The 16,028-nt window shown below is 39.5% G+C and overlaps 2 protein-coding genes across 5 annotated transcripts in view; both read right to left on the reverse strand.

The window, feature by feature from the left end:
• On the reverse strand, positions 1-12,118 carry ZNF404 (zinc finger protein 404). The gene is given in 4 exon segments (XM_030796537.1): positions 1-2,456; positions 2,459-2,691; positions 2,693-2,930; positions 12,036-12,118. Coding segments are annotated over 4 exon segments (1,563 nt in total). The 5' UTR covers positions 12,082-12,118; the 3' UTR covers positions 1-1,410.
• ZNF45 (zinc finger protein 45) overlaps positions 11,566-16,028 on the reverse strand; it is an 18,873-nt gene continuing 14,410 nt past the window's right edge. For 3 of the 4 annotated variants that reach the window (XM_030796533.1, XM_030796534.1, XM_030796536.1), the window contains one exon: positions 11,566-14,136. In XM_030796533.1, coding sequence (XP_030652393.1) covers positions 12,323-14,136 — 1,814 coding nt within the window. In that variant the 3' untranslated portion in view covers positions 11,566-12,322. The remainder of the gene's footprint in view (positions 14,137-16,028) is intronic. The other variant, XM_030796535.1, reaches the window with a different exon arrangement.

Below are 16,028 nucleotides of genomic sequence, written 5' to 3' on the forward strand. Positions count from 1 at the left end.
TTTAAATTTCCAACATGACTTTCCATGGATTACTTATTTAATTGCAAAGAAAAAATTCAGCCATACAATGGAAGGAGCTGGTGGTCAATACGTGAATCAAGGGATAAAACATAGTTTCACTTGTAGGCCACCTGGTATTTTACAATATTAAGTACATGATACTATCTATGAAGTAGTCTTTTAAAAATGTTTAATCTGAAACCCAATCAAGCCTCTAATCATAACCTCCAGGTCACAGTAATTATAGAGGACAAAGAAACAAGTTAATCACACCTCCAGAAACAATAATACAAACACAGGATGTGCAACACTATTTAGGTCAAATCTAAAGTCTTCAAAAAGTCTGTGTCACAAAATGATGAAGGGTAGGCTCTTGACTAAAAGAGACTTAGTAAGCCATAATCATATAAAATATATGAGATTAGTTTGGTTCTTGGCTTGTGAAAAAGCCTGTGCTAAAAGACGTTATTTTAAAAACTGGAGAAATTTGCAAATGGAGTGAATATTTTAAGACATTACAGGGTTACTGTTAATTTTTTTGTGACAATGGTTTAGTAGACATCTAGAAGATTATCTTTGATCCTAGCAGTTGTATGTTGCCTTTTTTAGAGGTGAATGATACCTAAAACATTCACTCAAAAAACAGGAAAAATGATGTATGTAATATATATATTCATGTGTAATAAGTATGATATATATATGTGTCTGTGTATATACATAGACATGAGACATGCATGGGTGTATATGTATTTGTGTGTATATATGTGTTAGTATACACATAAAAAAGAGAGACATCAGATGTACTGAAACTAGGTGAAGGGCAAACAAGCCTTCACTGCACCACTGTAAACAGTTACCTTTTCTGTAAGTATGTAAATCTTAACATTTTCATAAACTTAGGGAAAACTTTTCCAAGTTAATATCTGTCTTCTGGCTACCTAACTGTTCATTTTTAATTTATTTTAACTGTAGAGGATGCAAATTGTATGTTATCTGTATTATAGGATTTGTGAAAAAATTTCTTTAAACCACTCTCTAATTTTCAACAGCTATCCTTTCATTATTCAATAAATACACAGTATTTATTCCAGCATTAATCTTCAGGGGTATGAATTCTGAATTTAAAAATTTCTCATTTAATATATTCTACAGGATTTTGTCCAGAATAAATTATATGAAGTGATGATAGAACATTTTCAAAATATCACACTCATAGGGTCTTCCTTCTATAAAATTTACTTTTAGTAATTCTAACAATTGTCATAAAAATAATGTATTTAGTAAGCAAATACTATGTGCCAGATGCCTTTCCAAGTATTTATATTCTATATTAACTAGTTTAATCTTCACTATAGCATCATAATAGTGACAACAATAAAAATGTGCCATGGCTAAAGGCTTTCCCTCTCATTACACTAAGAGCCTGTCACCATGGTGAAATCTTTGATGTTGACTAAGTTGATAGCAATGACTAAAGGCCTTACCACATTCTTTGCATTTGTGTGGTTTCACACCAGTATGAATTCTCTGATGTTGAGTAAGTCGATCACTACGACTAAAGGCCTTACCACATTCTTTACATTCATAGGGTTTTTCACCAGTATGAATTCTCTTATGTTGAGAAAGACCTGAGATAGAACGAAAGGCCTTCTTACATTCTTTACATATACAGGGTTTCAAACCAGTATGAATTATCTGATGATAAATTAGTTGAGAATTAAGTCTAAAGGTTTTTCCACATTCCTTACATTCATAGGGTTTCTCCCCAGAATGAATTGATTGATGTGTCTTAAGGTCTCCAACATGACTGAAGGCCTTCCCACATTGCTTACATTCATATGGCTTCAAATCAGTATGAATTATCTGATGTTGAATAAGATATGAATGAAGCTTAAAAGTCTTCCCACATTCTTTACATTCATGTGGCTTCTCACCAGTATGAATTCTCTGATGCTGTGTAAGTTGACAGCCTCTACAAGAGGCCTTTCCGCAATCCTTACAATCATAGAGTTTCTCACTACTATGAATTCTCTTATGTTTAAGAAGGCTTGAGCCCCTACTAAAAGCCTTTCCACATTCTATGCATTCATGAGGTTTCTCACCAGTATGACTTCTTTGATGTTCCACAAGTAGATAGCTGCGAACAAAGGCCTTTTCACATTGTTCACATGTATATGGTTTCTCATCAGAATGAATTTTCTTATGTTGGTAAAGACTTGAACGATGACCAAAAGCCTTTCTGCATTCTTTACATTTGTAGGGTTTCACACCATGATGAATTTTCTGATGCAGACACATATGTCAATATAATCTAAACATTTCCCCACATTCCTTACATTCAAAGGGTTTCAAGCCAATATGAATTTTCTGATGTTCTGTAAGGTGAGAATGACGTCTAAAAGCCTTCCCGCATTGCTTACATTCATAGGGTTTCCTACCAGTATGAATTATCTGAGCTGAATAAGCTGTGAATAAAACTTAAAGGCCTTCTTACATCCATTGCACTCATAGGGTTTCAAATCAGTGTGGATTTTTCGATGTCTAATAAAATGCTGGAAAACTACAAATGCTTTTCCACATTCATTACATTCATAGGGTCTCACACCAGTATGGTCTCTCAGATGTTCAGTAAGGTGTGAATATTTTCTAAAGCCCTTCTTATATTCCTTACACTCATATGATTTCTCTCGTGTTATTTCTTTTATGTAGAGGAAGGGATTTATGTTTTTTGAATATCATTTGACTAAAACATCCCACTTTAGGTCTCTGTTGTCTCCCAAATTCAATTGTGTACTGTGGGTCATTTCTGAAAATAAACCTCATAAGGTTGAAGGTTTTATTTCTTTTCCATGTCTCCTGATGGTATGCATTTACTTCACAATTTCTTTTTTCCGAAGATAACTTGTCACTTTCAGTTGTGAAATCAAAGTCTGGAAGAAAATGAAAAAACAAACAAATGCTATTTTCCAATAATAGGAGTAGGGAGAGGACATCTATATTAAAAACAGTGATAAACTAAAAAGTGTATCTGTTAGTAGTAAAAGAGTTCAGAAAATTCTAAAATACTGCCATGCAATTTTTAAAAGACAAGAAGGGCTCAGAAAATTACGAAAGTGCACAGGAGGATGTAAGATTTATGAGTAGACAAAGAGAAAGTCACTAGTTCTCATATTTAGTTGCAAATCAGAATTACCACAGGAGTGTTTTACATGTCCCGTGGTAAATAACCATGTCCACGGCGCCCGCCATTCGGTAGCCTATGCTGGGAGGGCACATGCGCGAGAGCTTGACCATCTGTACCGTTGGTTGACTTGCTCTATTAAGGGCTATGATTTCAGGTCATCCTGTATGTTTAGAGACGGCGAGTGGAATCTTGAGTCTTGGCTGGAGAAGGCAGAGCATGGGCATGCACACCTCAAAGCCTCAAACCTGCGTGTGAGAGGAGAAGTTGGCGAGCTCCAGAGTATGGTCCACAGTTGGTACTCTAGGTGTGAGCTGAGGAGAGGGGCTTTTGTTTTTCGCGCTCCCAGGTAGAGCCAGCACCCATTAGGCAGCTCAGGAGCACAGCAGGCGTTAAGTGTGCATTGGTTTTAGAGAAAGAATGCCTGTGTGTTTTGTGTTTTCACTCTGTGACATTGTGGAATTCATTGTGTGAGACCATGGATGGGGTTGTAGTCCTGATTATGGTTTGTTTCTAAGTGTGTTACTTTGGACATGAAATGGTTTGTTTCAGATTTTGAGATTATGTAAATTTTTTAAGCCCTCTCCCTTCACTCCAACTCCCACTCTGAAATTTCCCATGCCCAAGTGCCATCCTCTCACTTAAAATACGTATCTGGCTGATTTGTCCAAGGTAAATACTACTATGGCCTACTTATCCATTGGGCAGAATGGGCAAAGTACCAAGAGCCCACAGAAATGTTTTCTTTCAAAATAAGAAAATGAATTTTAAGGTCAAAGAAACTTAATATCGTAGTCTACTGGTGAGTGTATAAATTGATACAATCACTTGGGAAAACTATTTGGCAAGATCTATTGAATTTGAATATATGCATTTGCTATAACCTAGCAGTTCCATTCTTACCTTTAACCCAAAAGTGTGTGTGTGTATACATATTCACCAAAATACATGAATGGGGATGTTTGTGGCATTGTCATTTTGATTGGAATTGCATTCAATATGTGGGTACTTTCCAGGAAAATTGGTATTTTAAACATTGTGAAAAGGCTGGGTGTGGTGGCTCATGCCTGTAATCCCAGCACTTTGGGGGGCTGAGGTGGGTGGATCACTTGAGGCCAGGAGGTAGAGACCAGCCTGGCCAACATGGCAAAACCCCGTCTCTATTAAAAATACAAAAATTGGCCAGATATGGGAGCACGTGCCTGTAGTCCGAGCTACCTGGGAGGCCGAGGCAGGAGAATCACTTGAACCCAGGAGGTGGAGGTTGCAGTGAGCTGAGATTGTGCCACTGCACTCCAGCCTGGGAGAAAGTGTGAGATTCTGTCTCCCCCGCCAAAAAAAGAAAAAGAAAATTGAGAAGGGACCTCCAGGAAGATGGAATAGATGTACTTTTTTCTGTTCGTCCAGCTAAGTACAATAAAAACCCTGGGTATTAGTTATAAAAAAAAGAGAAAAAGAAGACTGAGTGGTAGAGAAAAGGTAGACTGGTGCTGAGTTCCCTTGGTTTTCTTTGTGCCTCCTTTGTGCCAGACTTAAAGCCAAAGAAGCTAGCAGTCCCAATACACCAATGGGCACAGACAAAAAAGTCCCAGCAAAAGCCTGCTGTCCTTAGCCAAAAGACAAGGAAGAGGGCAGCCTAGCAAGAAGGAAAACTTTTAGACAATTACTGCCATGCTCTAGTCAAAACACCACAGGAAAAAGCTTCAGCACTATCCCCAGCATGCCAGCAAAGACCCATGCTTCCACTTTTACCTGGAGAGTTAGGACTTTCCTCCCCACCCCTCAACCCAGTGCTAACAGTAGAAGCCACATGGAGTGCAGTAATAAGGCACTCCGTTCCCTCCAAATTGAAATCAGTGGAGGTCTAGTGGGAAACCGGAACTCCCACCCCTGCCACTAGTAATGAGCCCCCCTGTGGGTATCAATGGAGGCTGAGTGGGAAATCTGGATTTCTGTCACCACCTAATAATAATGAGGCAGGATCCACTTCCCCTACCACAGTGATGTCAGAGGAGAACAGGTGATATAAACTGAATTGTGTTCTCCACTCCCTGAGTTCATATGTTGAAGTCCTAACTCTCAGTACCTCAACATGTGGACTGTATTTGGAGATAAGGTCTTTAAAGAGGTAATTAAGGTTAAATGAGGTCTTTGGGGTGGGCCCTAATCCAGTCTGACTGGTATCCTTAAAAGAAGAGGAGATCAGGACACAGATACACAAAGGGTGTGTGAAGGTAGCACGTTTACCAGAAGAACATGGCCATCTACAAGCCAAAGAGAGATACCTCACAAGAAACAATACTATTGACACCTTGATATCAGACTTCTATCCTTCAGAACTATAAGGAAATTAATTTGTGTTGTTTAAGCTGCCCAATCGGTGATACTTTGTTAGGTATGATCCAGAGCCTCAGATCAGAAAACCAAAAATGTTCAGTTCTGACAGAAAATCACTTATCACACCAAGAACTAGGAAGATCTCAAACTGAATGAAAAAGACTCAATAGATGCCTACACTAGGATGATAGAAATATTAGAACTATTTGACAAGAATTTTAAAGCATCCACCTTAAAAATGCTTCAGACAATAATTATGAACATGCTTGAAATAAATTAAAATATAGAATGTCTCAGCAAAGAAATCAAAGATATAATGGAACACCAAGGAATTTTGACTCCTGAGAAATTTAGGAACCAATTAAAAACTCATTGGATGTACTCAGCAGCAGAAAGGAAAGAACAGAGGAAAGAAAAAGGAAACCGGAAGACAGAACAGTAGAAATGACCCAGAATGAACAACAGACTGGATAAAAGACCAAAAACACAAAAATGTGTAAAACTATACAGAAATTGACATAACAATTATAGTCAAACATAGTAATACTCTGCTGACAATTGATAGAATAGATGAAAAATCAATAAGGACAGAGAAAACTTGAACAATATTATCAACCAATTAAATTTAATTGACATAACATTCTGCCAAACAACAGCAAATTGCCCAATTTTTCCAAGTACATATGTCAAGATAGGCCATAACCTGGACCATGCAACAAATCTCAAAAGCTTTATAAGGATTCAAGTTATATAGAATATGTTCTCTATTCCACACCATACACAAAAATTAACTCAGATCACTGACCTAAACATAGGAGCTAACACTATAAAACTCTTCAAAGACAACACAGGGGCAAATCTTCATGAGCTTGGAATAGGCAATATTTTAGATACACCAAAAGCACAAGCAAAATAATAAATAGGAGTATATCAAAATTAAAACTTTTTACTGCAAATTATACCATCAAGAAAGTGACAAGATGCCCACTAAAAGGGAGACAATATTTGCCCATCATACATATGACAATGGACTTGTATCTAGAATACAAAAACTCTTAGAACTCAACAATAAAAAAATGGATAATCCAATTTCTGGAAGTCAGTCCGATTTCTGGGAGGATCACTCCCATCCTCACAACAACAAAAAACTAAATAAATTAATTTTTTCTGGATCTGTCAGATAATAGAGGTCACAAGGCAAACCACCAGCCCTAAATCTGGAGAGACAAGCAAATAGAGATCAGCTTACTTGGAGCAGAAGGACCAAGTTAAGACCATTTAGGCGGGGAAAGAATATTGGTAACTAAGTGTTACCAATAACACTGCTAATTAAGTATTACCAGCTAATTGGTAATATTTATTAGCAGTGTAATTAAGTATTACCAGCTAATTGGTAACTAAGTGTTGGTAACTAAGTGTTACCAATGAGCTGGTAATAGGTAATTAGCAATGCTACTGGTAGGAACGCTTAATTGGTAATTTAGAGAATTCATTGGAGGCTAGCTTCAAAAATCTTCCAGGGACGCAGTCTTAGGGGGAGCCTCACATTTTCATGGAATTTACCTCCAGTAATGCTACTAGGTTCTCATGGTGAATTTACAAGAAAAATCTCATGTTTTGGAGGAGGACAAAAGTAACTAGTTTGAGATACACTGAGAGTGTTCCACATAACAAAGGACTGCTATCCAAGGGAAATGACTTTACCAGATACTTATATAACTTGGGAGAAAGGCAGTATGTCAACTGGCCTTCCTGTCTCACCTAAGGGGAAAACAGAAAGACTAAGAACTGCGTCTGAAGGTCACAGGCCAGGGACTCAGGCCCACTAAAAGACAGATTAAATCATATGATTGTAGAACACTTCCCCTCTCCCCACACTTTACCACCATATCAATAGGACTCTTGTATAACAACAGGATAATAAAAGTGAGAAGGCTGCAAGACACAGATTCTATTTTTAAAGTTCTTAGGGAAATTCAAAGACAACAGGGAAGGAAAAAGAAGGGACACTAGAGAAAGGTAAAACTGAAACCTCTGACACCTTCAGCTAAATCATTAAACACAGCTCAACACCTAGCCAGATTAACATAAAACCTCACACTTAACTGAAGCTCCCACATTGCCTGCTATATAGCTGTCTACAGTTATGTATTCTCCTGTCCTGCACAATGTAATTACACTCTGCAAGAAGCTAAAGCTTACTGGCAGGCCCTTATCAAGATATATCCAAACCCTGATGAATGACAGCACACAGGGTCCTACCATTGCCAATGACCTACTCTGCTGCATCAAGGAACTGCAGATTAGATTTGTCCTTGTCCCATTCTATTGGCTCCTCATGTGATGCCCTTTTGGTGTAAGCCAATGCCCTACAAACTAGCCAACTTATACCCATTGGTGCCACACCACTTAATTTCATCCTTTGGGTGAAATGAACCCCACACAAAAGCCTTTAAAACTATACCTCCCTTCATGCTTAACAGTTGGGACATGGACATGATAACTACCCCTCTATGGTCTCCACAGTGACCTCCACAACCACATCCACGCCAGTCCCATTGTCCAACAATCCATGCTTCACTCTGCACTATTCCTTCATCATGACACCACATCCTACTTTCTTCAACTTGCCAGATAATACATGTGAAACAGTAACAGAACATGTCATCCAAGAGATAAAACTCCAACAATGCTGGGCCTGCCAGCAGGCGTCCCAACCTGGGTAACCACTCATACAACTAATTTCCACACTCTTGGAGGTATGTGATACCCATACTACTAACCAGTCGCCATCCTCTCTGGTCACCCTCCAGCTCCTTTACTTCCCCAGGCACCCTCAACCTCACCAGGTTCTTCCTCATGAACTTTACCTTCACAGTCCCACCTTTCCTGCCCTCTATCGACGATTGATATTATATAAAGCCATTGAAAGTACAAGGGCCTCACACGTATGCACTGGTGAATGCCCTTCCCATAAAAGGGGATACCGGGCCACCTTTTTGTGTATTATAAATTGGGCCTCATCACAATCTTTGGTATAATAGGCATAAGTCTAGATCTTTTCAATTCTGTAGCAGACTTCATTCTTAGAGCTGCCAGCCAAACAACGTCACAATTCCTGGCAGACCATATATACCAAACGGCCCAAGATTTAGAAGCCCTTAATGAGATAAAGCTCTGTAGCTGTCATGGTAGTTGATAAAATACTGCATTAGACTAGTGGCATCTCAAGGTGGCCCTCTGAAGGAACCTCTGGCTGCGTGAAGGTCAGTAAAAACAGGAAAGCTTTCCAGAATCATTCAATAGATAAAACAACAAACCCAAACAGTTAACGATGTTACTAAGTTACTAAAATGTGGCAAGAGTTTCTGAATCCCCATTTCTTCTCCTGACTGCCTCCTTCTGCCTGATTAACATTATCTGGCACCACATTATCTTTCATGGAGCTATTATAATTGCTGGCCTAATTTTACTGGGTCAACTTTGCATATTTGGCCTCTCTCAAATGCAAGTTTATTTATGGGAAACCTGGGAGCTTGCTGTGCTAACCCAAACATCAGGGGTGAATTGTGAAGACTGGAGGAAACTTGGAGTTTGACTTAATGCAAGCCACCTATAAGCATCTCTTGCCTATGTCCAGGCTCCCTCACAATCCTGATGAGGTTCACTTACTGCTCCACAAGTGCATATGCCCTCCACCACCTCTTTTAAACTCTGTGCTGACAGGACATCCCCTTTTATAAACTGCCTGGACACTGACTATTCTTCCTGTTTTGGACCTTTTCTTGGACAGCCCTCCCACCCCTGTAATCATCTTTCTTTCATCATTCCAACAGACTACCGTCAGGAGTTTTGACATACAAACCTAACCTTGGAAGGAGTTTCCCCACATCATAGTAGAGATGCTGTAATAGGCATATAGATTGGGAGGGAAAAACAAATTTTTTTTTTTTTTTTTTAGATGACAAGATTGTCTACACAGAAAATCCCAAGCAATCAATTGAACAGCTACTTAAACCAATAACTAAGTTTAGCAAGATCATAGGACACAAGGTCAATATAAAACAATCAACTGTATTTCTATATATTGAAAAAAAACAATTGGAAATTGAAATTTGAAAAACAGTACTAATTCAGAACCCCATAAAAGGAATATGTAGGTATAAATCTAATACAGTATGTGCAGGATCTGTATGTTAAAAGTACAAATTATTGATGAAATAAGGAAGCCCTAAACAAATAGGCAGATACTGTGTTATGGTTTAGAACATTCTCAGTATTGCTAAAATGTCAATTGTCCCCAGACTCATCTATATATTCATTGCAATCTCAATAAAAATCCCAGCAAATTATTTTTACAGATGACAAAGCTGATTCTGGAAATTATGGCAAGGCAAACAAATTTGATAGCCAAAATAAAATAATGAGTTGGAAGACTCACACTATCTGCTTTCAAGACATTACATACAGATACAAAAGTCAAGATGTGCAATATTTGGCAAAATGATAGACACATAAAACAATGAAACTGCACTGAGGCCAGAAAAAGACCCATACACGTATTGTTAATGGATTCACAAAGGTGCCATGGCAATACTGAAAGAATAATTGGATTCTCATATGCAAATAGTGGACCTCCCTTATATAAAGATTCACATCTTATATAAATGCTAACTCAAATATATCATAAACCTAAATATGAAGCCTGAAAACATAAAAGTTGTGATAAAAAAGTGGGAGAAAATCTTTGTGACCTTGGATTAGGCAGAGTTCTTATATTTGAAACCAAAAGCACAATCCATCAAAGACAAAAAAGGAACTTCATTAAAAAAAGTTTCTTGTGCGAAAAATACTGTTAATGGAATAAAAACACAAGCCACATAATGGTACACAATATTTGCAAAACACATAACTGACAAAGATATCTATCCAGAACATATAAAGAACTCTCAAAAATCAGTAAGAAACAATCCAGGTTTTAAAAAAATGGACAAAAGATTTGAACATAGTTCACAAAAGAAAATAGGCATATGGATAGCAAACAAGCAGTGAAGATGCTCAATGGTCATTAGGGAAGTGTAAATTAAAACCAAAATGAAATCCCACTATAAACCTTTGAAATCCTAATAACAAAATAAAAATGAAACCAAACCCTGACACACCAGTTGTCAGTGAAGTTAAGGAACTGGGACTTTCATACACTGGTGGTGGGAATGTAAAATGGTACAGTTATTTTAGAAAAGTCTGTCAGTTTTTCATAGATAAGTATACTGTTACCATACAACCCAGCAATTCCACTCCTAGATATTTACTAAGACAAAGAAAATGTGGACACACAAAACTGTTTGCAAATGTTGACAGCAGCTTTCTTCATAATCACTAAAAACTGAAAACCCAAGTATCCCACCAGTGATAAACGGATAAACAAACTGTGGAACATCCATATGACAGACTACTACTCAGCAATAAAAGAAATGACTTCTGTACTGATATATGCAACAAGACAGATGAGTCTCAGAAGCATTAAGTGAAAGGTGCCAGACTCCAAAGGAAACATACTCTAGGATTCCATTTATATGACATTCTGGAAATGATATAAACTATACAGACAGAAAATGAGTCAGTGGTTGACAAGGGCTGGTGATGGGGAGAGGAGCTGACTAAACAGAACAAGCAAGTTTCAGGGCAGGGGGTACTAGAACTGTAGAATATCTTGATTGTGATGGTGGTGTTCACATAGCAGCACTTGCCAAAATGCATAATGATACATTAGAGTCAGTTACACTGTATATAAATTATTCCCTAATTAAAAAAAGAATGTTAGCTTGTATGATTTTCATGGATGCCTTTTATCTCATTGAAGAATTTTTTCATCATGAGTGGATGCTGAATTTTGTCGAATGTTTTCTCTGAATCTACTGAGATGATCATACATTTGATCATAAGAATCCAGATATAAGAGTACATACTAAATCCATAGGAAGCTCAGGAACAGACCTAATTAATTTATGGTATAGAAATCATAATACTTGGCACTGGAGGTGGGATTGACTGGAAATGGGCACAAGAAAACTTTTTGGTTTGATGGACATATTGTATACATTGATCTTGGTGATGATTGCATTTGTCAAAATTCAGGAAGCCATGAACTTGAGACTTGTGCATGTTACTGCATGCAGATTACACCTCAATAAAGTACTGTTAACATACAAAACTTCTAGTTGCTAGCCAGAAACTGATTTCTGGACCCACTAACAAGCTGCAACCTTCAGTTTGATAAGCACTCGTCCACGAGATCTGCAAAAATGGGAAAATCAGGCCATATGACTAACTTATATATCCTCCAAGCCTTGCAGAATTCTTCTTCTGAGTACAATTTTAGAGAAACTTTTAGAGATAAAAATGTCAAATATTACTGAATTTCAAATATGACAGTAATTTCAAACATTACTGAAAAATTACAACGTGTTAGGCACTGAAAACGCAGAGTAGATTTGGTAGTCAACAAAGTCCCTACCCTCTTGGATCTTATATTCTAGTGGAATAGAATTCAGCATTTCCATCTTAGTACTTCTGGTTTACTCCAGATCAGACTCATCCTTCCTAATTCTCTTGTCTGCATGTATCAGCTAATGGTCAGTGTTCTGAATGCAGTCCACATGTCTCCACTCTTGTGAGGCTTCTCTGCTGTGTGGTCTCCCAATCACTTGGCTGAACTACTGACTCTATAAAACAAATGTTTTGTCTATGATAGCTCTGATTATTAAAATATTTCAGCACCCATCTGAGATAGTAAAACATATTTTATCGAGTTTTCCTGTGTGAATCCTCTGATGAAGGAAAGTCCTTGTCACCCTCATCATCAGCATGGACTCGCTGATGAATGATAAGACTTGAGCTCCAACTGAAGCCCTTCCCACACTCCTCACATTTGTATGGTTTTTCTCCAGTGTGAACTCTCTGATGGGCTTGAAGGTATGAGCTCCAGCTGAAGACTTTCCCACATTCCTCACATTTGTATGGTCTCTCTCCTGTGTGGACCCTCTGGTGGGCTTGAAGGTAGGATCTCTGTCTGAAGCGCTTACCACACACATCACATCGGTATGGTTTTTCTCCCGTGTGGACTCCACGATGTGCCAGAAAATTTGAGGCCCGACAGAAGCCCTTCCCACACTCCTCACATTGATAGGGTTTCTCTCCAGTGTGGCACCTCTGATGGGCTTGAAGCTGTGAACCTACACTGAAGCCCTTCCCACACTCTGCACACTGATATGGTTTCTCTCCAGTGTGAACTCTCTGATGCACCTGAAGGCTGGAGAACTGACTGAAGGCCTTACCACACTTCTCGCATTTATAGGGTTTCTCTCCTGTGTGGATTCTACAGTGTACGTTCAGATCTGAGCTCCGACTGAAGCCCTTCCCACATGTACCACATTTGTAGGGTTTCTCTCCAGTGTGGCCTCGTTGATGGGCCAGAAGATTTGAGGCCTGGCTGAAGCCTTTGCCACACTCCTCACATTTATAGGGTTTTTCCCCTGTATGGACTCTAAAATGAATGTTAAAATCTGAGCTACGACTGAAGCCCTTACCACATGCATCACACTGATACGGTTTCTCTCCAGTATGGCCTCTTTGATGGTCCAGAAGATTTGAGGCCCTGCAGAAGCCTTTCCCACACTCCTCACATTTGTATGGCTTCTCTCCAGTGTGGCTTATCTGATGGGCCTGAAGGTGTGAACCCACACTGAAACCTTTCCCACATTCCTCACACTTATAGGGTTTCTCTCCTGTGTGGATTCTACAATGAATGTTAAGGTGTGAGCTGTAACTGAAGCTCTTGCCACACGCATTGCATTTGTATGGTTTCTCGCCAGTGTGGATTCGCTCATGAGCCTGCAGTCGTGAACGCCAACTGAAGCTCTTCCCACACTCTTCACACTTATACGGTTTCTTTCCAGCGTGAACTTTCAGATGAACTTGAAGATATGATCTCTGACTAAAGCTGACCCCGCACTCCTCACATTTATAGGATTTCTCTCCCATATGAACTATCAGAGGAGCTTGACAATGTGCGCTTTTCCCAACATTCCTCCCACACTCTTCATATTTGTACGGATTCTCTCCATGGGGAACTCTCTGATGATGGTGAAGATGTGACCTCTGGCTAAAACTCCTATAAGTTGCATCATCTGTGTATGATTTTGCCCTACTGTGGACTCTCTGATGGGCTTGAAGACTTGAAAATCGACAGAAGGCATTATCACATTTTTCACATTTGTAGGGCTTCTCTCCTGCATGAGCCCTTCGGTTAATTTGAAGATGAGGGCTCCAGCTGAAACTTTTCATACACTGTTCTCCTTTGTAGGGTTTTTCACCAGTGTGGACTCTGTGGTGAACTTGATGAGAACTCTGATTACTGAAACCGTCATCTTTATAGTGCAAATCATCTTGTTTTTCCAAATGACAGCCTGTTCTTTGAATATTTACCACAGAATCTTGATACTTGGTTAACTCTCTTGTAACCTGTTGCCAGATCTGGGAGCAGAAAAGCTCTTCATGAGGCAGGTACCTTAATCCTACTTCTTGGAGAGTCTCCATCTCTTTTAGATTCTTGCCTCCTAAAAGGATAAAGAAAATGTGGAGATGGGGCATGTGAATAATGTTTTGTTCCAGGATGTCAAGTTTATAAACTCAGGCCCACAGGCTTCATTGAACCAGAGGAAGGTTCCATTTCTCTTTATCATCATGTACATGTACCAAGAAACCAAGAAGGAGTCACCAGGTTCTCATTCACTGCACATTAATGAGACCTGCTTAGAATCACACTAAATTTCTGTGTGAGCTACCAGGTAAAAATGTGGTGGTTGCAGAACAGGAAACATGTTTCCTAAGAAATCTTTAACAAGAAATTGCACCTTACTAAAAGCCTCATTTTTTGCTATAGCAGATGTCTAATGAATAGCTTCCACAAAATTTGCCTACTGCATAGACATCTGAACAAAGTGGCCCTGTTCAAAATGTCTAGTAAAACTCCTACACATAAATTTTCAAAAACTTTTGCCTGGGATTATTTTATTGGAAGTTTATTCCAAGGTTGGGAGATTTTGAGGCACTGTGCTAGTTAGAAAGACACACATTTTTCAGAAAATACCTTATCACCTAAGTCAGGGCCCCCAACCCGTGGGCCGTGGACCAGTACCAGTCCGTGGCCCATTAGGAACTGGGCCACACAGCAGGAGGTGAGCAGGAGGCCAGTGGGCATTACCGCCTGAGCTCCGCCTCCTGTCAGATCAGTGGTGCAAATTCTTAGAGGAGCACGAGTCCTACTGTGAACTGCATGTGCGAGGGATCTAGGTTGTGTGCTCCTTATGAGAATCTAACTGAGATCTGATGATCTGAGGTAGAACAGTTCCATTTCAAAACCATCCCCCCGACCCCAGTCTGTGGAAAAACTGTCTTCCAACAAACCAGTCCCTGGTGCCAAGATTGGGGATTGCTGACCTACATACCTAAAGTTCGAGTGTAAACAGATAGTGGTCCTTTACCTCTTGCTAGGAAATATCCTCCATGAGAACACTGGGGAGAAGAGGTTTACGGTAATAACATACATTATTCAAAAACCTGATAGCAATTAAAGTTTCCATAACCACCAGGGGGGTTTCACCATGTTGGTCAGGCTCATCTTGAACTCCTGACCTCGTGATCCACCTGCCTTGGCCTCCCAAAGTGCTAGGATTACAGGTGTGAGCCACCGCGCCTGGCCCTCTTTTTGTTTTTTTGTTTTTTTTGAGACAAGGTCTCACTCTGTCACCCAGGCTGGAGTGCAGTGGTGCAAACATGGTTCGTTGCAGCCTCTACCTCCTGACTCAAGTGATTCTCTGCCTTATCCCCGCAAGGTGCTGGGACTACAGAAGCACACCACCACGCCCGGCTAATTTTCGTATTTTTTGTAGAGATGGGGTTTCACCATCTTGCCTAGGCTGGTCTCAAGCCCCTGAGCTCAAGCTATCCACCTGCCTCAGTCTCTCAAAGTGTTAGGATTACAGTTGTGAGCCCCCACGCCCAGGGGGGCCTCTTTCCCACTCGATATCAAATAGTAAATTCTCCCCATCTACCTTACATCCCTGGCAATTTCCATTCACCTGTTTTGTTTTGACAAAGCACATATTACCGTCTGACAAACTATGTATGTCCTTTATTATTTTTTATGTCTCTGTTGAATGGATGTTGCCATCCATGAGAACAAGCATTTTATATCATTCACCACTTTATCATCACCCAAGAGCTCTGCCTGACACACAGTGTTCAATAGATGTGTTGAATAAAAGAATTCCCACTTGTCTTCTCTGGGAGACTTTGAGCCAAATTACAAAAGTGAAAGAACTTTTTCAAGTGAACTATGCATAATGGGAAAGGGACTGGAAACAGCGATTCCTCTGGGAAGTTTAAAGGTTTCACCAGATGCAGGGCTAAGCTAAGTGGATGGTGCTGATGAGAAAATCATGCTGAT

This window comes from Nomascus leucogenys, chromosome 17, assembly GCF_006542625.1.
Source record: "Nomascus leucogenys isolate Asia chromosome 17, Asia_NLE_v1, whole genome shotgun sequence".
In the NCBI taxonomy this organism is placed as follows: Eukaryota; Metazoa; Chordata; class Mammalia; order Primates; family Hylobatidae; genus Nomascus; species Nomascus leucogenys.